The sequence below is a fragment of the Phocoena phocoena genome, chromosome 3 (genome assembly GCF_963924675.1).
Source record: "Phocoena phocoena chromosome 3, mPhoPho1.1, whole genome shotgun sequence".
Lineage (NCBI taxonomy): Eukaryota > Metazoa > Chordata > Mammalia > Artiodactyla > Phocoenidae > Phocoena > Phocoena phocoena.
The window spans coordinates 14,385,827-14,408,855 of record NC_089221.1 but is presented as its reverse complement, the minus strand read 5'-3'; the positions used below and the strand labels follow the sequence as shown (position 1 = coordinate 14,408,855).

The window sequence follows — 23,029 nt, the reverse complement described above, 5'->3', positions numbered from 1 at the left end:
TTCTGTTTCCCTGTCTGTTGTTTTTACCCTTTGTTTCTGGCTTTGTTTTTTTCCTTGTAAAGAAATTAAACTCTTCACAGTTTAAAATCTCCAGTCATTTCCTTTTGCAGTTTCTATGGCTTCAAAGTGCTGTGTGGCTTCCTTCTTCACATCTCCTGTGGTCATTGTAACAATTATGGGTCCGAGTTCTCTTTGTAGCTTATGTTCATCAGTATAGCCAGCGATTCTGTCCTCAGTTGTGTGTGCCCTCGTGTGTGCGGTGTGTGTGTGTTGGAGGGGGCTATTTAGCTCTTTTTCTGATGGCTCCCAAGTCATAAGAGAAAATGAGCAAATCTTAGATCTGATTCAGAAGATGCCTGGCTTCAGCTTAGATACTTGTTGGGGATCAAAACCCCTGTAGGTGCCTGTTTATTTTTATTTTTCCCAAATCGGCATTATGTTAACTTCCATTTAGTATCCAGAGGCCAAAATAAGACTTGAAAAATCCTTTGGAGAAATGGAAAATAGCGATGTGATGACTTTCCAGGGAAGACAGATCTAGATCCACTCAGGTTTTCCATCAGCATCTCTTATAAAAGGAACAGTAGACTCTCCTATCTGTCCAGCCCCTGATAGAGAATTTCATTCCACCTACTGGCGTCCCTGCTCATTTAAAATTAAGACAAGTCCCCAAAGTTTACACTAGAGGAGTCTCATGAAGTATCCCCCCCACCGTTTTTTATGTGTAGGAAAATAATAAATGTTCCATTACATTTTGATACATATAGAAAAAGTATTTCTTTGTCACCATCATTACTGTGACTCTCTGGGGTAATTCTTTTGTGGCATAAATAGGAGTCTTGTATGTAAGGCAGGTATTTACTTTTATCTTACTGATTGGGTTATTTCTAAGTATTCTACAATTCTTTCTTAATGTCATGCTTTTCTTTTATGTGTACCTGTGTAAAGTCATTTATCATTTAAAAGTGAGGAGGCGGGACTTCCCTGGTGGCGCAGTGGTTAAGAATCCGCCTGCCAATGCAGGGGACACAGGTTCGAGCCCTGGTCCAGGAAGATCTCACGTGCCGCGGAGCAACTAAGCCTGTGCACCACAACTACTGAGCCTGCGCTGTAGAGCCCGCGAGCCACAACTACTGAGCCTGCGTGCCACAACTACTGAAGCCCATGTGCCTAGCTCCCATGCTCCGCAACAAGAGAAGCCACTGCAATGAGAAGCCTGCTTGCTGCAACTAGAGAAAGCCCACGTGCAGCGACAAAGACCCAACGCAGCCAAAAATGAATGAATTAATAAATTTTTTAAAAATCTTAAAAAAAATGAGGGGGCATTCATCTATTTCTTGCTTTCTTGCCTTGAGAATAATACTTAATAACTTTACTGAGAAAGGAGCATTTTTCATTTTCTTTAGTATGAAAACATTAAAAATTAAATATTTTCTTCTAGATGGCAATGGAGGTAATGCAGTTTAGCAAGGAAGAAGTTCGGGAAGTTTTGAGGTTGCTTGCTGGTATATTGCATCTTGGGAACATAGAATTTATCACTGCTGGTGGAGCACAAGTTTCCTTCAAAGCAGGTAAGATTGTTCCTCCCTCCTTTACTTCCTTGACTTTTGCCTCATAGGAAACATAGATCTAAAATCCTTACTATCTGGTCTTTAACAGAAAAAATTTTTCGAGCCCTTGAATAAGAGCTACAGAGCTTTGTATCTGATGTGAACGGTCAGCTAATAAAGGGTCAAAGCATCTGACAAGTGATTACTGGCTGTGTTCTCATGTTTACTAAGAAAGAAGGACAGTGGGCCCAATAAGAGGAAATAGGAGCGACAAGAATTGGATGTAGGAGAAATGTTATGAATCAGGCATAAGTGTTGCCATAGCTGTTCATGGTTATTGAAGGCTGCCATAGTGGAATGGTTAAGACCATTAGTTTTCAAGCCAGAATGATTGGTTCGTAGCCCAGCTCTGCCACAAGCTGTTTCCTTGGGTTACTTACCCCTTCAGTACTTGTGACTTCTCATCTGTGAAGTGCACGACAGAGATGTGTTGTCAAGATTGAGTTAATAGACACATAACAATATCAGTTATCATTTTCCTGGAGTGATTTATTTTTTAAACTTTTCTGATAGATGTAATGGATAAGGGCATGGAGGCTGGGAATTGGATGAGTTGAAGTTGAAAGTAGCCCTAGAGTTGCCCAGGGCTGCAGGCCTGTTGTTCTCAGACGTTTGCTCCCAATGCCTCTTAATAACTTTAAAATCACGGAGAATTCCGAAGAGCTTTTGTTCCTGTGGGTCATATCTGTTGATGTTTACTGCATTAGAAATTAAAACAGAGGCAGTTTAAAAAAAATTAATTTGCTCTAAAATAACCATAATAAACCCATTGCATATAATACAATAAATATCATCATTTTCTTTGAAAGACCATCTTCCAAAACAAACCAAAACAAATCGGTGAAGAGTGACATTGTCTAACGATTTTGTAAATTTTTACAATATCTGATGTAACAGAGGACAAGCTGGATTCTCCTGCTTCTGCCTTCAGTTTGTTGGGCTACCTCATGTCATGTAGCCTCTGGAATATTCTTCTGTATACTGGTGAGGGAATGAGAGTGAAAAATCAAATAACATCTTAGTCTTATTATTGAAATAGTTATGACCTTGCAAACCTCTTGGAGGTCTTGGGGAACCCGCCTCGGGGTCTTTGGACCATACTCGGTCCAAGCACCAGGTTCTTTGCTGTAAACCTAAGACTTATTAAAGGAGTGAATAACCTACCAGAAGAACGTGTGTCCTATAGGTCTTGCCTGAGGGACTTAGGAATATTCTCTGCTTTACTGTGTCGCTCTGTGGAGCTGGCTTTGCACCCATTTGGGGGTCCCATGGCCTGTGTGTCCACATTTGCCTTGTCCTTCCTCCCCAGCCTTGGGCAGGTCTGCAGAGTTACTTGGGCTGGACCCGGCACAGCTCACAGACGCCTTGACCCAGAGATCCATGTCCCTCCGGGGGGAGGAGATCCTGACGCCTCTCAACGTTCAACAGGTAGGCGTGTGGCCCTCAAAGCAACTTTTAAAGATGCTCCTGGGTCTGCAGATCTGTGGCTTTGATTCGAATAAGTAGCTGCAGTGAACCGTTTGAATGAGTTTGGCTCAGGATCAAAATAAAGAAGACATCCACACTGAGGGGGGTACACAAAGTGGTTCAGTTGTCTTCTTAGAGACGGTGTAGCAGAGTCGTTAGGAGAAAGGGGCCTGATGGACATTTCCCGAGTTTGTGTCTTGCCTCTTCAGCTTATTATATTTTGTTCTTGGGAAATTTATTCACTGTGCCTCAGTTTCCTTCTCTGTAAGACAAGGGTAATTGTACCGAATTCATAGGATTCTAGTAAGGATGATAATAAAAATATATATGCTAAATGCCTCATGCCTGGTGCAGAGTAAGAATTACATAAACATTAGCTGTAATAATAATAATAATTATTATTATTAATGAAAACAGTGCAACAGTATGTTGTATTACTTATTTTTGCTTCTGCTACTGCCTTGAGCCTCTTATATGCGCTAGCCCATCTCACAGCTGTTTCTTGACTGGGTAGGTAGAAACGCTAAGCATGCCGTGAAGAAAACTTTTATGTGTACAGAGTGAAATATGAGAAGATGATAATGAGAGAGGTCAGGTCTTAATTATCGTTTGAAACCTGATAAAATTTGTAGCTGTGGGTTCAGATCCTTTCTTACAACTCAGTCTATAAAGTTGAATTCGAAAGCCTGACTTCAAGGACTTCTTGGTGAATCGTGCTGTAAAGTGAATAAGCAGGCTCCAGGTTACCCTTTCTTTAGACAGCTGTGTTATCCTAGACGGTATTGACTTACTTGACGTGGGGTGCACAGATGTTGAGTGAGTGTGTCTCCCGAGTGGGACAGGGATGGACTTGCCTGTCTGGGCTGCCCGGGGTCATCTGGGCACCGTGGCCCTGTCTCCTCTCCCCACAGGCAGCAGACAGCAGGGACTCCTTGGCCATGGCGCTTTACGCACGCTGCTTCGAGTGGGTGATCAAGAAGATCAACGGCAGGATCAAAGGCAAAGATGACTTCAAATCTGTCGGCATCCTTGACATCTTTGGATTTGAAAACTTTGAGGTATGCTTCCAGCGAGTGGGATAATCTTAAGCAAGCCTCTTGAAACGAACATTGATATGTTTCTCTGCAGATTTTTTTTTTTTTTTTCCGGTACGCGCGCCTCTCACTGTTGTGGCCTCTTCCGCTGCGGAGCACAGGCTCCGGACGCGCAGGCTCAGCAGCCATGGCTCACGGGCCCAGCCGCTCCGCGGCACGGAGGATCTTCCCGGACCGGGGCACGAACCCGTGTCCCCTGCATCGACAGGCGGACTCCCAACCACTGCGCCACCAGGGAAGCCCTTTTTTTGCCTTTTTAAAAAAAATGTTTTATTGGAGTATAGTCGATTTACAATGTTTTGTTAGTTTCTGCTGTACAGCAAAGTGAATCAGTTATACATATACATCTATCCACTCTTTCTTAGATTCTTTTCCCATATAGGTCATTACAGAGTGTTGAGTGGTGTTCCCTGTGCTCTACAGTAGGTCCTTACTAGTTGTCTGTTTTATATATAGTAGTGTGTATATGTCAATCCCAATCTCCCAATTTATCCTTCCCCCCCTTTCCCCCATGGTTACCATAAGATTGTTTTCTACATCTATGACTATTTCTGTTTTGTAGATAAGTTCATTTGTACCACTTTTTTTTTAGATTCCACATATAAGTAATATCATGATATTTGTCTTTCTCTGTCTGACTTACTTCACTCAGTATGACAACCTCTAGGTCCATCCATGTTGCTGCAGATGGCATTATTTCTTTTTTTTTATGGCTGAGTAATATTCCGTTGTATATATGTACCACATCTTCTTTATCCATTCCTCTGTTGATGGACGCGTAGGTTGCTTCCATGTCCCGGCTATTATACGTAGTGCTGCAGTGAACATTGGGGTGTGTGTATCTTTTTGAATTACGGTCTTCTCTGGATATGTGCACAGGAGTGGGACTGCAGGATTGTATGGTAGCTCTATTTTTAGTTTTTTAAGGAACATCCATACCTTTCTCCATCGTGGCTTGTTTGGCCTTTTTATGTAATAGTCAGGGCTCTAAAGACACTTGTTGAATGGTTTCCTCCCTTAGGTGAATCACTTTGAGCAGTTCAATATAAACTATGCAAACGAGAAACTTCAGGAGTATTTCAACAAGCATATCTTTTCTTTAGAACAACTGGAATATAGCAGGTAAGCACTCATCAAATTCCATTTCAAATTTTTTAAGAAAATGAGCCCTTCCATTGGATAGTTTTGAAGCTATATTTGACTACAACCTGGCCCTTTTTAATCTTTGCACAGAGAAGGCTTAGTGTGGGAAGACATTGACTGGATAGACAATGGAGAATGCCTGGACTTGATTGAGAAGGTAACACACTGTTGAAGAATTGGTAACAGTCCCAAGGGTGTCCAGCTGGGCTGATTCATATTTATGGGAACAAAACAGCTTGTACTAACACGCACATCAAAGATGTGAATGTTTAGAGCACAGTGGACCGTTTGGAAACATACATGTAAATGTGCAAGGTTGCATTTAAATACTTGGCTGCTTCAAACCCATTGTCTCGTTGAAGTCAATATTTTAAGAATCAACAGTGTGCAAACTGGCTTCCCATAGATTTTAAGTCGTCATCAAAAACTTTGCAGTTCCGATAGTGGATTGGCCAGTTGTAAAAGTTTTGTCCACCAAATTGCAGGGGGTTCAGTTTTTTTAGTGTGGAATGAACTAGATTTCTTAATAGTGTGTCTTTCTGAATTTTTCAATCTGAGAAGTTATTATGCCCTTTTGACCACTTACTTGATAGAGAGTAGAGAGGAAAGGAGCTGTAAAAATAAACAGAGCCAAAAACTTCTAATTCATATTTAACCTTTTTTCCCCTCTTCTAGAAACTTGGTCTCCTAGCCCTTATCAATGAAGAAAGCCATTTTCCTCAAGCCACAGACGGCACCTTATTGGAGAAGTTACACACTCAGCATGCTGTATGTCCAAACCTGCCAATTCCTCCTTGTGTCTGAATTAGCACATCTGTGGATTAAGATGTGACACATGACAGATTTCGGTGCTGTTGACCCTACTGTGCCTCCCACAGTGAATTTTTTTCCCTCAAACGAAAGCTTTTCTCTGCTATAACTAAGTGGAAATAAGCCAAAGGCATAGATTGTAGGCTGCTTGCCAGAATATGCCCATGTTTAGCTAGTGTATAAAATTTAACATTTTTAACCTAATGTAATGACACAGACCAGAATTGCCTGGTTTCGATGAAGTGCATCACACGATGTGTCCTAAACCTCTGATAGGTCATGGGTTTTGCAATTGTTTTCACTGTCAGTTATAGTTATACTGTCAGGAAATCAGTGAGTGAAATTAGGCATTTCTATTTGTTTTGTTTTTTTTTAGAATAACCACTTTTACGTGAAGCCCAGAGTTGCAGTCAACAATTTTGGAGTGAAACACTATGCTGGAGAGGTAACTCCCTTTTTTTTTTTAATTTATTTTATTGATGGATAATTGATTTACAATGTTGTGTTAATTTCCGCTGTACAGCAAAGTGATTCAGTTATTATATTCTTTTTCCTTTATGGTTTATCACAGGATATTGAATATAGTTCTCTGTGCTATACAGTAGGACCTTGTTTATTCATTCTATATATAATAGTTTGCATCTGCTAATCCCAAACTTCCAATGCAACCCTCTCCCCCTGCCCCCCTCCGCTCCCCCTTGGCAACCACAAGTCTGTTCTCTAAGTCTGTGAGTCTGTTTCTGTTCCGTAGATAAGTTCATTTGTGTCATATTTTAGATTCCACATATAAGTGATATCATATGGTATTTGTCTTTCTCTTTGTGACCTCACTTAGTATGATAATCTCTAGGTCCATCCATGTTGCTGCAAGTGGCATTATTTCATTCTTTTACTACAAATAGTTGAGTAGTATTCCATTGTATACATGTACCACATCTTCTTTATCCATTCCTCTGTCAATGAATGTCTAGTTTGCTTGCGTGTCTTGGCTATCGTAAATAGTGCTGCTGTGAACATAGGGGGTGCGTGTATCTTTTGAACTAGAGTTTTGTCCGGATGTGTGCCCAGGAGTGGGATTGCTGGATCACATGGCAACTCTCTTGTTAGTTTTTTGAGGAACCTCCATACTGTTTTGTATAGTGGCTACATCAGCTTAGTGTAGGAGGGTTCCCTTTTCTCCACACCCTTGGAGAGGTAACTTCCTAATCAAGATCCTCGCTGATACTTGCCCATTTGGTATTTAGAGAATAGTAATTTCAGAAGCCAATCATAAATATATTGAGCTAACATCTTGTCGTGGACCCAGCTTTTAAAGGGGATGCTTATGGCCCGAAGTGATTCTTTTGATCCGTTCCGCCTTCTCTTGTTTATTTTGGAAAACCAGGTGCAGTATGACGTGCGGGGCATCTTGGAGAAGAACAGAGATACCTTCAGGGATGATCTTCTCAACTTGCTGAGGGAAAGCCGGTGCGTCAGTCTTCTCCCCGAGATGTCAGACTGATGTTTGTCAGATGCTTCTAATTCACAAATACAGAAAAAATTAATGTGTGGGCAATTGGTTTATCATCTTCTTCCCCGGGCAGTATTTCATCAAGAAAGTGATCCGAGAGATAGAAAATGGTACCAGCGGTAGTGACTACCATTTAATGAGGTAGCGTTGGAATAGTAAATCCATCATGTTATGCAGGTGAGGAAATTAAGACTTAACAGTGATTAAGTGACTTGCCCGAGATCCCTCAACTAGATTTGATCTGGTCTGCTTGGCCCAGGGACCTAAGATTTTAACCAGTAGGACCTACTGTCTTCATAGCAAGCTTAGAGCTGTGCGTTAAATTGACTTCAGCCTCGGGTGTGTAGGACCCTATGTCTCTCATTAGTGTAAGGGGTATCGAGAGAAATAAACAAGTATTATTCAGCTAAAATGATAGATTAATTACCCATTCATTTATTCATTCATGAATTGTAAATTCACATCATTAAATCAGTAGTTAAGGAAAACATGCTGAAAGTTTTAGTGATTAGTTTAGCTATTTGTATGTATTAAACCAGGAGCCTTCCTATTTTTAAGAGCCTTTGTGAGAGAGAAAGGAGGAAAACAACCCTTGCCTTAAAGTTGTCAATACCTGTATCAGATCCAGCGTGAGTCTCTAACACACATATTTAATATCTAAGGAGGGAAAGCACAATTACTAAAAAGCTGGAATACTTTTAGAATGAAAGTATTAGGTGACCACCCTGTCACTTAGAATTGGGGTGAAGGGAACCCCTCTAAAGTGTCAGCTTAGAAGCTCAGGGTGGAAGTGTTTGATCTTTCAACTTGTTTTAACCCTCTTTTATGAGGATTCCCTAATTACAGCCTGGTCAGCTATTTTTATTTTTAGGTAAGTTTTCAGGCCTGTAAAAATGGCGACGTTTTAAAAATACCATAGCAGGTTACCTATCTCTCAAAGCAGATTTAAAGTGATACATTTAAATAAAAGCAGTGTCTTGAGGTTACCTGGAACATTTTGTTGTGAAAAAGAGCACAGGTCTGGAGACCCGCGAGATGGCCTTTCCCTGGTTGCCGCTGTCATGACGTCAAGTGGTTGTGGAAGTGGGGTGAAGAACGTTGTTTCAGCCCCAGGTTTCTCTCTGTAGAAGGAGGGGCTTGGCCTATTTGCTGCACCTGCTCTCTTTTGCCTTTGGCATCTGTGACGTTTTAATGGGTAAAACTCCAAAGCACTCAAAGCACCGAGAAGTTCAAAGAGCGAGAGTGAAACATCACCCTGGGATGCAAGTGAGATAGGGTCAAGCAGAAGAGAAGTGATGAGGGAAGTGCTGGCGTTGTCCCCCTGAGGGGCGTGGATGCCCGACCGCCTCATCCCTGGTCCCCGCGAAGGCACCCCCCCACACACACACCCCACCCCGGTTTTATAGCCCAGAGCATCTTCCGTGCAAGGAAGATAAAAAAAAACTTCTGAGAAGCCTTTTACTGTCAGTAGTGGCAGTAGATTTTACAGAACTTTTAAATAATAATAACAACAAACATCAGCACTTAGGATGTGCCAGGCACCACGCTCAGCCTTTTGCCTTCGTTTCCTCATTTCCTTCTCACCCCAGCTGTACAGAATAAATCCTAAAGTGGCCCCCATTTTCCAGATGAAAAAAACAGGCCTAGAGAGAGGCAAGCATCGTGTCTAAGTCACACAACTAGGAAGTGGCGGTGGGAGGGGGGGCTCACTCCCGAGTTAGCATCTTTCCACCTGTTACCTGGTCGCATCTTCGCCACCCTGCGGTGCACGAGACAAACCCCTCCCTTCCACAGGGCGTGGAGGCTGCAGAAGCTCTGCAGAGCTCAGCGGTCCTAGGTGGCTTGTCGCCCTGAGTCATCTTCATCCCAATCCCCTTCTCTTCTGCAAGACTCTGGTGCTCCGAAGCGGCCACGTCTGTTTTCAGTGCCTAAAGCTCTTTGGGAGTGGTTGGTGTGAAATCTTTGGACACTGTCTTAGCTCTTCCAGGCCTTGGTGTGTTATTTTCAGTGGGGAAATGCATTGTGATTACAGTAATCCAGCACCTAATAACTGGGTGTGCACCCCTCACGGCCCTCCTGCTCTCCGCTCTCACAGATTCGACTTCATCTACGACCTCTTTGAACACGTTTCAAGCCGCACGAACCAGGATACCTTGAAATGTGGAAGCAAACATCGGCGGCCCACGGTCAGCTCGCAATTCAAGGTTAGTCTACGCTACTGGCCTGGACGGATCCATCTTTATTGTGATTTTAAGAATTGAAAATAGGAAATGGGTATCTGTGAGGTCTATGAAAGTGTTTATTATTATTATTTTTTCTATCATCCTTTTAAACCAGTCAGGGTTCTAGGAAGAAAATATACTTTTCTTTTTTTCTGAGCCAGATGAAAAAAAAAATGTAGATTTTTTTTTTTTTTTTTTTTTTGTCAAAAATAAATAGCTACTTATTCTAAGCTTACGAAATAGTAAGTCTTCATAAGAAGGACTGTTTGGTCATTTGGGATCACTCTGATTTGTATTTAAAGACTCATGTGCATATAAAGTATCTTTCTTCCTGTGTCTGGATTGTTTTTATTTTTCCCAGGTATGTTTACAGTATCATAACTAAGAAGAATAACCAAGTGCATGGTTAAACAAGATCAGTGTCATTTACCTTGTCCAGATGTCTAGAATTCAGGGAAAATAAGAAACATTCTTACGTGCATTTTAAGTATGTAAGCCTTTTAGGTAGTTTAGAGGCAGATAACATGAAGACCATTTCTCTAACTTAACTGTTCTGCTTTACCCCCAAATCTTAGCATGAGGGGGAGCTGGAGGCATGTCAGTCAACAGACCTTTATTAAATTTGCCCTCTGGGAGGCTCTCTTCCATTTAGTTAATCAAAGTTGGATGCTTTCGAGGTGGTGGGCGAGTTCTGCGTTAAGGTCTGTTTACAGCATGATTGGGGATGAGCTGGACCCACAGCACCACGGCTGACAGTGCTGGGCAGGTGTGACCCTTACAGGATACAATAATAATAATAGCTGTCGTTTATTATACACCCTCTATGTTCCAGTCATTGGGCTAATCACTTTATATATGCTACCTTGTTCACTTCTCCCATATTCTTAGAAGTACGTATTACTGTCCCCACTTTATAGATGAGGAAGCTGAGGTTTAGAGAATGGAGGCTTGCTCGGTCCCTCTGAGGACTGAAGCTAGGATTTGAATTGAACCTGGGTCGGTCTGACTCTAAACCCTAGGCTCTTAATCGTCCAGCGGCGTTGTTACATTGTCTTTTTCTAGGTCATTGTTGCCTGGAGTTGTCTTGGAAGGCTTTGTGGATGTTTGGGACTTAAATTGGACTAGGAATCAAGGAAATGGAAGAGAGTGGGCAGGGCTTCCAGGCAGAGACAAAGGCAAGAGGCGGACTCCTGAGTCCGGAATGTGAGACCTGTTCCCAGAGGACGGGATACCTTGTAGGAAGTTAAATGGGTACCATACCAGAGTATGAAGGGCCATGAATTCCAGGACATTCTGTCATCTGTGAGAAATCCTAAAGCTTTCTGAGCACAGAAGTAACTAATCAGTGTAGTAGACAACCTAGTTTCTTCAACAGTAAAATTGTAAGAAGAAAGAAACAGACAAATGGAGACGGAGGGAAAACCAACGGATTAAAATAGACTGAATAGATCTAGCAACCAACTACACTACGCCGGGGACCTTATTTGCATTCTGATTTCAAAGAATACGCTATTTTTAACTTATGAAATTCGAGACAGTTGAGTATTTTAAAATGAAACTTGAGCTAGTTGCACCTTTTCACATTGATATTAAGGAATTTGTGTTAAATCTTTTCAGGAATGATATTATGGTTACCTCTGTATGTTTTAAAGTTTTTAGCTTTTGATAATACATAGTGAAATATTGAGGAATGAAATAACACAGTGTCTGGGATTTGCTTCTCTACTAGAAGTGGGCATAATGTGTACGGGGACAGGGATGAGATGAGGTGAGATGAGCCGGCGGCCGAAGCTGATAATGGGTACCCATTACATGCTCTGTCTGCTTTGGTAAATGTTAAAAAATCTTCACAATTAAAAAAAAACCTAAAGAAAAGACAGTAGTGTTACAGAAGATTGATCTGCCTGGTGATTTGAAGGAAGAATGAGAGATTTTAGCTCAAAGACCAGTGAGATACTGGTAGAAGCTGTCATTTTGATGGAAATAATTAATTAAGAGGAACAACCAGTGGAGAGTGGATACTTCTCAGGTTTTCTGTATAAACATTGAAATATCCCAAGGTGGTTTTTTTGCTGGTTAACAGAACAGATTTTTTTCTTTCTTTTTTTTTTTTTAATGATACTGTGTCAAGGAAGTAATAAATGAGTTTTGTATATGTAAAATAACTTCTATGACAATTATAATACCTTTGTTTTATTAGAATGACAGGATTAAAAATGAAAATGCTATTATTCCTCAGATTTATATTGTTTTCTTTTTCTTCTTCCTGATGAGTGCCTAGGGTGCTGAGAAATTTAAAGACATAATAAGAGACTAAATCAACATATACTTTTTCCTTTCTAATAGGACTCCCTGCATTCCTTGATGGCAACGCTAAGCTCCTCTAATCCTTTCTTTGTTCGCTGTATCAAGCCAAACATGCAGAAGGTAAGATACAACCAGACTGACACTGTCTTATTTAAGGACACTGCCTCCTGGTGTGGTGACTCAGAGATTCGGTTTCTCCAAAGTCCTTTCATTATAGATGGTTGGAAATGTATATGACATTATTATAACATAATATTCACTGGAAAAAAAATCCCTTTGTCTTTTGGGCCTATTTGTCTGCTTTTGAATGATGCCATTATGCTTTAGAGAAATCTGGTTTAAAAGAAAACATTGTGAAGCCTTCGCATTTTTATTTTAAGCATTGGTTTGAAATTCTTGGGCAAGCTCCAGAATGGGACATGCCTTCTTTGGAAGGAATGATTGGTGTGTTTTTTGTTGTGGTAGAGCTCTTTTTCATTTTATTTTCTTTTGCTTTATTGTTAAACGTGACAGAGTGTCTGTATTCTAAGTAGTAATGATGGATTTTAAGGACTTTTACTCGTTGTTTGTAACTAACTGGAAGACTCCTGTCGTCGGAGGAAGTTTTTGTGTCTAGGCTCTTGGTTTTAGCTTTTTAATGCCATATCCCGATCAGAAACCATGTGAGTTTTATACAGAGAATCTATCTGAACAAAAAAGATTTAGTATTAGGTGAATGCAGCTGTTGAGTCTAAGGCTAAATGGGCGACTTGCCGTGAAGTGCTGTTAAAAAACTGAAATTATTTCGATTTGGCAAACATCTGCTCTTAGTTACCCCTGTGAAGAAAGGAAATCCCCCAACAAAATAATAATGTCAAGGGCCTCTCATGTGGAAGAACTAGATGCTATCCTCATAAGGATTAAGATAAGTAGTCTGACCTGAACTGTTTCCCATGAGACTGTTAGGTTCCACAATGCCGCTGTCAATAACTTTGCTGATGCTAAATCTTATTTTTATTTTGTTTACCAGTTACCTCTGACTTAATATTACAGCGATTCCTCACTTAGAGTTTAAGGGTTTTTAAATAAGAACCACAGTGTTGAATTCTGTCTTCTAGAAAGGCAAAACTCAATGAGGGGAGTATAATCCGTTTGGTTTGTTACCTCACTCTGAGGTGCGATGGGGAGAGTTTGGCATCTGTGTGGCGTAAAGTAGCTGAGACTGGGGTTCTGTAGATCTGTGATGACTCGGTGTGCATCGGTTCTGGTAGTTGACATAGTAACTCATCATTCCATTTCTCAAATTTATAGTAAAATGTTTTAGGTTATCACAAAAAAACAGCAACTAAGTTAACAATACATAGCTTGTGTTGACATAATGTTGGAGATTAATAGTTAAATCATAACCATGTACTACGTCAGCTGGCTTATATCCACCTGCTGTGCTTTATAAAACCCCAATGGGCAGGATCTACAAGATGATATAAATGGGCTTTGCGTTTGGGGTCTCCATTCACAGGAGCTGTGTAACCTCTGCCAGTGTTTCTTCTTTTTACAACAGGGGTAATAATACCATCACTTAAAGATGCATGTTTTCCCCCAATTTAAGGTCTTGGGTATTGAGATGCATCTTGCAGCTTTTTGGCGAACCACAGTTTAAGTGGGAACTCTCTTCTCTCTTCTTAGTGGTTCAGTAATTGTGCAGTTTTACAGCCACTGGCACCTTAGATTCAAAGAAATGGAGGGGACCTGCCGGTGCTTATTTATAAGGATAGAAATTTGAATTTTAAAATCTCAGCCCTCCATGTTTTTGTTTTCTCTCTTGGATGGCACGGACTTAGTTTTTCCTTTAAATCGTAATCACTTTTGAAATTAGGCCTGCTTGAAAACGCATCAACAGCCAGGATGTTGAAGAAATTGCCTCTTTTTGATGTTTGTTTTTCCTTGCTGGGACTTGGTTGTGCCTAATTGCTTTGGTGTTTGCATTTTAAAAAATGACCCAAGCCCATCTCTGGTTCCATTTGTGTCGGCTCACAGCCCTTTTCACCTCCTGACCCGTGACAGGCACTGATTAATAACCTGCCGGCAGATGGGCTGAAGAAGACTTTGGAAAACGTCTTGGTGCCATTTTCAAGGCACCCAGCAAGTCAGACATGAGAACTGACTTGTCTGAGGCCTAAGATGTAGGTGTGGTATTAAGTGCGAAGGGTCTGATTAGACTATAGAAATAGTGGATTACAACTCGCTTAGCAGTCATTTAGCTCCATTGCAAATACTGGAGTGTTACTGGTGATGGTATATGAAATATATGTAAACAACCCTCATTTAGAGTTTCTTACGACATTTCTTTTGTCCAAAGATAGATGCTTCTAGAAATCTCACAGGGAAAATCTTGCTTGCCTTTACCCAGAGATGGGGAATGTGTATTTCCAGTCTGCACCTCATGCCCTCGTCAGGTCAGATGTTCATCACGGGGGCTTGAGAGGATGTATTCAGATGTACATATATGGAGGTGTTTTGTACATCATTCAGGCATGTAGATCATGGATCTGGGCAGCTTCTAGAGGTTTCTTTTGGCAGTTCTGTGACCCAAAAGGCATAAGAATAAGGGCTGTAAAGCCTGTGGCCTGGAGAACTGGGGCCTTAGAAAAAGTGGAGTAGCGGCTTGGTGCTTTTAGGAGCCTGTACAGCACATCCAAGGCTCCCGTGGTGGCCTGGCGAGTGTGTGCACACGGCCCCCTGGGCCCCAGGCCTGTGGTACAGGCTGCCTCCTCTCCTTGGCGAGTGTGTGAGACTCAGGATGGGCACTCGGGCCCCAAGCATCTAGAAATCCTTTTGTGGGAATATTATGGGTTTTCGTTATTTGGGACTTGTATAATTGCTTTGAAAAGCTGATGTAAGCGGGGAGAACATAACTGACATGCTGGAACAGTTATGTCAATTCAACTGTTATAGTATGTGGACTTTTTCTTTTTGTGAACGATTTGTAGCTAATCTTGAGCGTTGCGAAGAAGACACTTTCACTAACGTTGCTGAGAAGTCCTCCTGGCACTAAGTTATGAAGAAAATAAAGGCATACCTCTTGGTAGGGGCCGGCCTGCAGCCAGTTCTTTGCCTCAGATGGCACTGAAGGATACAGTCCTCCCCTCGGCTTAGAACTTCCAGTTTACAAAGGGCAAGCTTCTCCATCAGACGGTTTTTGGTGGGTGACGTGGCCTCATAACTTTTTTCTGTTGTGGTTTGCTTTAGGCAGTAGTGTTTCTGGCCAGAAGTGCCCAAACCAACCCCAGGAGATTTCTATATCGAAGAAAACCTGCTTTGCCTCCTGAGAATCTCTCCCCAAGGGTGTCCCGTGATCTCTGCCTTCTCTCCCTGCCTGGTGCAAATAACTTCTAGTCAGAGAAGTCTGTTATTAACATTCCTCAGAAAACCCCTGAGGAGCTGCAGGACAGAATGAAAGAAGGGGACAGACGGATAAGTATCAGCAGAGCCGTCGGGGCGTGAGAACTGGTTGCGCTTCCCGGCCCCGAGTGCGAGGCCGGGCCCACTTGCTGCAGGGGCAGAGCAGGGCTGTCGTGTGCAGCTTGCCTGGCTGGCTCTCCTCTCTCTTCTTCTGTGGGTTGGATGTGAGAAGCTCTCGGGTTCTAGGGGGAAGCATCCTTGACTCCTGCAGGGTCATCTTTGAGCTTTGACCCAGCATAAGTGCATCCTCAAAGATTCTGTGAGGTCTTCTCCAAAAAGGCAGGATCTGGGTCCCCTGAGTGGCCCTGACCCTGGGAGCTGCTGGGGGAAGGCTTCTAGCAGAGGTGGCTGCAGGGGGTCAGGTTTATCTAAGGGAAGAGTGAGGAAGAGGGGTGTCCGTGCCGAGGGGAGAGCGGAGACCAGGCCTCCCAGGAGGGAAGCCGTGCGGTCTGTGCGCCGGACTGCAGTGGTGTTTGCCGGAAAATGGAACATCGAGCTTGAGACACAGGACTGGCCTGGCTGTGGGCGTCTTGTCTTAAAGCACTGCCTCCAGGCCCCGAGATGTGAGGGCTGTGAAGCATGTCACACCGAAGTCGTCTTTAAGAGACTTCAGAGGAGGCCAGTGCTTTCCTCTTAAATGACTCCTGCTGACCTGTGTCCGTCTCTTTCATGGGGCCACTGCTGACACCAGACTAGGTCCCTCTTTTACACAACACTCAGGACCACACATGAAGTGAGGACGCTGTGCTGGCATTACGGAAACACGAGCCTTTTGTTTCCAGCGGCATCGTGATTTGATTAATGGCTTCACGAATCGAGCACGTTTAATCCCAGGGACTCATGTTGTGTGCGATCCAGGTGCTGCCTGCCACTTTTTTCCCTGTTTCTTTTTTTTTTTTTAACAGAGGCCAAACATTTCTTTAAGTAATTCTGATGATACTGTAGCATATTTCCTACCTTGAATTATTTTTGTCCGATTTTATTCTTCCTAGATCTTTTTCTCTCATTTAATTCATCTTATTTCTCTTGAGCCTTACTGAAACTTTATTCCAATGACCCTTTACGTTTCTTTTTAGGCTTTGGTGTCTCTACCTCAGTGCTGTTTTCTGAATAAGGTATTCCACAAATACGGAAGACCTTGACCAAGTACAACTTTGCAGGGCCTGCCTCTGCCATCTTTGTGCCCCGCTGTGTAGCTCAGCCGGCATCCAGGCTGTCATATGTGCTCAGTAAACGTTGAATCAAATTGCTCGTAAAAGGACACCATGGAGTTGCTCATGGTGTGTGAGTACTTGACTTTGCCAAAGATGAAGACTTAACGCACTATCTTGAATCCTTACTGCTATGCGTTCCATTTTGGTCTGTTTAATTGTTTTTGGATCATCTTCGATTTGTATAGCTGGAAGTTACCCTAGGGATACACCACTAGGTCAGTATTAGAGTGATGTCCTTACTGTGATCCAGTCTTTCTATGTTAATGTGTTATCTCTCCCTCTCCCAGCTGACCCCCTTCTCAGACATGGTGCCTCCCCCAGCCCCCCGCCAAACCTCCAGGGTTTGGAGCCCTTTTGGAACGGCCAAGCACAGCACTGGAGACTCATTCACAAACACTTTGAGCTGGGCTGGGTGCTTCATACTCAAGCACTCAGATCTCTAAGTGGGGTACCCCTAGGGAATGTGTTCGCTGCCATGATTGGGCAAGGAGGTCTGGATGTGCAAATCTGCCAGATAGCAAGGGTTTAACCTAGAAGGTTAAAGTGGATTTTAGCACTTTGATTGACCTTTCTGGAATTGTACATCATTCAGTCCAAGCATCTATTACTGTATTGAATCGAAGACTCCCATGGTTGTAAAGGGCACCGTTATTTATACATCCCTGTGGAAGCAGAAGCTCTACCTAGTTAACCAGGGCACGATGCTGTCTTATCTCCAGGCACTTGCTTTTTAATTTGCAAGAATGAAGTGGAGGTCATTCGTCCACCACAAATCCTTGCTTCACTGGTAACCCAGTTACACCTTGTCACCCTGTTTCCAGGCCTTTCTGCAGGTAAAATAACTTTCTGTTTCACCGATGACTCTAGAGAGGAGTATTTAGACTACATTTAAAGGACAGCTGGACTCAGTGCAAGTACTTCCAATAGTGCCTGTGATTTTCAAAGACAATGAAAAGCTGTGATGAAATCCATGCACATCCGTGTATGGAATTACAGCATGGTGGTCAGCAAGTCACAGACACATTCAGGCAATTTGAGAGGGGAACATATTTGCGTTAAGAATTGATGAAATATGGTCGGTTTATCCCCTTTCAATGAGACACAAAAGGATCATCCTCCCTCTTCCTAAATAATTCCCAGGAACAGAGAATATACTCTTTCCTTACACCTAAAGGCACCCTGTTGTCTTTTTTAAAGCTCTTACTATTTATGGGAAAGGTTGTACTTGTACTGAATGAAATCTGCATTTCCGCATCTTCCATTCACTGGTTTTCATCAGTGCATAGGTGGCCCTGCGCCACTCCCGCTGAGACATGGGGTGCAAGGTACCCTGGGTCTAGCGAGCTCTGATACACAGAGGCCCCGCCCATGTGGGAAGGCTGTTGCTCAGGTGCAGGGCCCCTGAAGCATTGGGATGAAATCGAAATAGATCAAAGGTGTGTGACTGGGTATCTGTCCAGCCTGTTGTCGCTGAGCAGTTGTGTGACCTTGGGATCGTTTCCTTTTCTCCAAAGTATGTAAAGTCATGGTGCCTGTTGAGGGGAGCAGTTGTAGGTATTAAATGAGGTAACGGGGACATGAAACAGCTACGCTGCAGTGTATGAAGCAGTCCATCCTTGCGTTACGTGTTCGGGTTGGAAAATATGCTCACTTCATCCTCACAAGGTTAACCCCCAGTTTAAGCTGAATCAAGGAAAAGCTAAGACTACTGCCAGACCTTTTCCTTTTTGAGTTTAGTTTTAAATCTCATACCCTTGGCAGATTGTTGTAACGAGGTGCTGCTTTTTTTAATTTCCTTTAGTCTTTTTTTTTTTTTTTTTTCGGTACGCGGGCCTCTCACTGTTGTGGCCATGGCTCATGGGCCCAGCTGCTCCGCGGCATGTGGGATCTTCCCGGACCGGGGCACGAACCCGTGTCCCCTGCATTGGCAGGCAGACTCTCAACCACTGCGCCACCAGGGAAGCCCTCCTTTAGTCTTTGACATGGTTATGGGATGAACATTTTAATTTCATTTTTTAAAAAAACTAATAGACCTTCTTTTTTAGAATATTTTAAAATTTACAGAAAATTTGAGCATAGAGTACAGAGAGTTCCCGTATCACTCTCCCCTCCAACACACACTCACACTTTCCCCTATTATTCACATCTTGCGTTAGTGTGGTACATTTGTTATCATTAGTGAACCAGTATTGATCTATTATTATTAAAATCCGAAGTTAACGTTAAAGTTCACCGTGTCGTATGATTGAGTTTTGACAAATGATACCGTTGTGATGTGTCAAAGTGCTAAACGTTCATAATCTGTTCACAACACAGTGAACGTTTTTTTCAAGTAAAAATTTTTAAGAATAGGATAGTTTCTGATTGCCTGGCCAAAGGGTGAAGATTGAGAATGAAGTTTCCGTGGCACACAACCTGAATGACACTGCTTTATAGAGAAGAGACTGGTGAAAAAGTGGGGGAGGAGAGAGCGCATAGGAGAACCGGGAGCGAGGAGTTTTTAGAACTGTCTGGACTGTCAGACTCTCAGTCCTCCCCAAATATACTTAGTCTTAACAGCCTTTGGAGATGATTCCACTTGCTCTGCATCCTTGCTGGAAAATGCCCACTTGGCATTCAGTAACCTTCCATAATTCTTCCTGGCTTTCTGACTGCCACTCCTGTTGCCTCTTCTCCTGTAACTGGAGCATTCTTTGCCAGCTTCTTTGACTTTTGAGAACATCACCTACCCACAACCTAAAAAAAAGGCAGCTCTGCCTTTCCAGGAAATTTTAGTAGAGGAAGCATTAAAGCTACCATTCTTCTCGCTAAACAAAACAATCCGCTAAACCCCTCAGTGGTCACTTGAATCCTGTTTACCGAGTTGTCATGGCAACTATTCAGGAGCGCTATGCAAAGACCAGGATAAATAGCCAGAAATGAAACTGGGCTCAAGGGAGGGGTGTTGTTCTCAGGGTGGACTTTCCAAGATCACAACTAAATGGCTTGGTTTTGTCCTGGGGCGTTCTTCCTTTTTAATATTAGTCATCTTTGAAAATTCAGGGTCTTTGCACCTTCAAATGACTTTGCACGTTTGTTGGTGCATGCAAGGTGATTCGTTTGCTCCGACGGTCAAAAGTATCTTCGGCAGTTGCCATCCCGCCAGCCTCACCAGGCTGGACTTCTTTCAGAAGAATCAGGAATTAAGCAAGCAGAGCCCAAGACACCACATAAAAGACTGGGAACAGCAGTGAGCTGAAGAAAGCCCGTTTTTGTGTCTGTCGGCTCAGATGCTTGTAGCCCGGACTGCTAAAGATGCAGCCATTTACAGTGGACAAAAGCTGAAGGGGGCAAAAGAAACCCAAGGTAGGGGTTTTTCTCTTATTTGCACTGCTTAAAAGTTTCACAGTGATCGCAGTACTGTAGACTTTTGTAGAGGAGTTTTTTAAGCCTGAGGAAAACAGGTTTTTGCCGTCTCTCTGAGTACCGGAAGTGTTTAGTTTCTAAACAAATGGGTAAGTGCTGATTTTGATTGCATGTACAAGTTTGAACTACTAATGCTTTGTAAAAACAAAAGACATAACCTCTTGGATAAGGCATTGATAACGCAATATCTTTTTTGGTACGGAATTCATCTTGTGTAGGGAAAATCATGCTTAATATTAGGTTGCACGGGGAAATGGTGAGTGGTCGTTTCTTTTGTTTGAATTTGTCATGTCAAAGAATTTCCCTTTAAAAAATGATATGCTACAGTTTTGCAGCTTTTTCTTGCCCTGTGCTTTATACCAACCTTTAAAGAAATCTGCACAAGAATCGCCATCTTTATAAGTTGTATTATAAACTGTTTGATACACAAGTATGGAACTGGGAAAAGTTACAGGAATTGAATGGTGATTTGTTTAATATCATGTGCTTGTTTCACACAAGCATAAACTTGCCGATATTTTGCAATCTGCCCAGGAGAAACCTGATGAGACACATTTTGCTGAGATCCTCTGGTTCCCCAGAGTAGAAGTCCCTGAAGAAAGAACATAATAAAGAGCGTCTGAAATGCTAATCTCTGCTTCTACTGCCACTTGAATGTGTTCAGCTGATTTCTATTCAGTTGCTAAAAGTGCCCTTTAAGGGAATCAGTGTTTTAAATGTGAAGGTGGTCTTTCATATTAAATTGAGTTACATTTAAAAGAAACGAATAATAATGTGGCTGGCTGCCACTTAGCCAGATCTGCTTTCCCCGAAATAAATTTCTAGGGCCAAGGGAAAACCGAATGTTAGAACATTTTATTTTTACCATCAGTTTTTTCAATCTTAAGGGTAATTAATCTGACATAAAATTAATAGCCATCATAAGAGAAAGATGAAGTGTAAGTCATCTTCAGGAAAGTGCCACGTATTTCTGACTCTTTCATCGTGCGGTACTTCTGGGTTTTCTCAACTGTATTTCTGTGCTTAAACATATAGATCCCCAGTTCCAGAATCCTCTTGTTCTTTGCAATGAGGGAATACATCCACTCTCAGATGAGTAATATTTCACTCTCTCTGATGAGCACCATGGCATGGTGAAGGGTATGTTTGCAAAGGCACCCCAGACTGCCCTGCTTGCTTCCCACCTGGGAGGTGGCATCTGCCAAGATGGGTAAATGTTTTCCCTGCACCCACTGTGAAGGGTAGCCACACCACCTCCCTGCAGCCCTCTGGCTGTACGTTTTTTGGCTCACCTTGATGAACTTCTAGAACAGCATCCAGTCAGAACAGCAGCCCAGTCCAACATTTGAGCCATTCCCAGTCCCAGACCACCTATCAGTCATAGGCAAACTGCGATCTTGTGTGTGTGTGTGTGTGTTTTCTAGCCTAAGTGGCTCCGTATTAATGTTTTTGCCGGCAGCCCCCTTAATGTGAGATTTCTGTTTGTGACTTTGCTGTAAAACTCACCACTGCTCACCCAGCATCTGTATGAAGGATCGATTCTAAAAGCTGCGTTTCACCTCAATGACTGGAGCAAAGGGTCCGGGTTTTGGAGACCAGAGAATGGGTACTGGGGGAAGATTGCAGTGTGGTGCTTGGGCTCAGAGTCTGAACGTCCCTGGCTTTTCTCAGACTTGGAGAAAGCTCTCTGCCTTCACCCGCTCCCCAGCATTTCCCTGTGTTGGCCTTTGACCCTGGGGAGTTCCCCTGTTCCTTCCTCAGGCCAGCTCTTTCCCTTGTACTCAAAAATACTACTACAGTGAATAGTAGCTATTTATTAAACATCATTATAATAGTTACTAGGTTTTGCCTGCATCCCTCCCCAGTATAAAGGCAATACTTACTGCTTATAAAAGATTTGGAAAATATGCAAAATACAAAGAAAAAAAACTCTTTAATTTACAGTTACCTATAATTTTACTACCAAGAGACAATCCTGCTTACATTTTGTTGTATATATACCTTTTCCTTTAAATTGGGATCGTAGTCTACCTCAATTATGTAACTTACCTTTTTTTAATCAATATTTTTTATTGAAGTATAGTTGATTTACAGTGTTGTATTAATTTCTGCTGTACAGCAAAGTGATTCAGTTATACACATATATACATTCTGTTTCACATTCTTTTCCATTATGGTTTATCACAGGATATAGAATATAGTTCCCTGTGCTTTACAGTAGGACCCTGTTTATGCATTCTATATATAAAAGCTTACATCTGCTAACCCCAACTTCCCACTCCACCCTTCCCCAAACCCCCTCCCCGTTGGCAAACACCAGTCTGTTCTCTACGTCTGTGATTCTGTTTCTGTTTCATAGAAAGGTTCATTTGTGTCGTATCTTCGATTCCACATAAAAGTGATATGGTATTTGTCTTTCTGTTTCTGCTTTACTTCACTTAGTATGATAATCTCTAGTTGCATCCATGTTGCTGCGAATGGCATTATTTTGTTCTTTTTATGGCTGAGTAGTATTCCATTGTATATATACACTGCATCTTCTTCATTCATTCATCTGTCAACGGACATTTAAGTTGTTCCTGTGTCTTAGCCATTGTTAACAGTGCTGCTATTAACGTAGGGGTAATAGCAGCAGAACGTAGGGGTGCGTGTATCTTTTTGAATTATAGTTTTGTCTGGACATATGCCCGGGAGCGGAATTGCTGGATCATATGGTAATTCTGTTTTTATTAACATATCTTAAAGCATTCCCGTGCTTTTTTTCATGACTGTATACGCTTGTCAGTGGCTGTGCTTTAAGTCAAAT

The 23,029-nt window shown here is 42.3% G+C and overlaps 1 protein-coding gene across 1 annotated transcript in view; it reads left to right on the top strand.

Annotated features, from left to right (window-relative positions):
* Positions 1–23,029, top strand: part of MYO10 (myosin X) — a 215,886-nt gene that overhangs the window by 131,434 nt on the left and 61,423 nt on the right. Inside the window, exons 10-19 of the mRNA XM_065874870.1 lie at positions 1,442–1,571; positions 2,920–3,038; positions 3,989–4,135; positions 5,193–5,293; positions 5,405–5,471; positions 5,990–6,082; positions 6,501–6,569; positions 7,509–7,591; positions 9,730–9,838; positions 12,203–12,283. Coding sequence (XP_065730942.1) covers positions 1,442–1,571; positions 2,920–3,038; positions 3,989–4,135; positions 5,193–5,293; positions 5,405–5,471; positions 5,990–6,082; positions 6,501–6,569; positions 7,509–7,591; positions 9,730–9,838; positions 12,203–12,283 — 999 coding nt within the window. The remainder of the gene's footprint in view (positions 1–1,441; positions 1,572–2,919; positions 3,039–3,988; positions 4,136–5,192; positions 5,294–5,404; positions 5,472–5,989; positions 6,083–6,500; positions 6,570–7,508; positions 7,592–9,729; positions 9,839–12,202; positions 12,284–23,029) is intronic.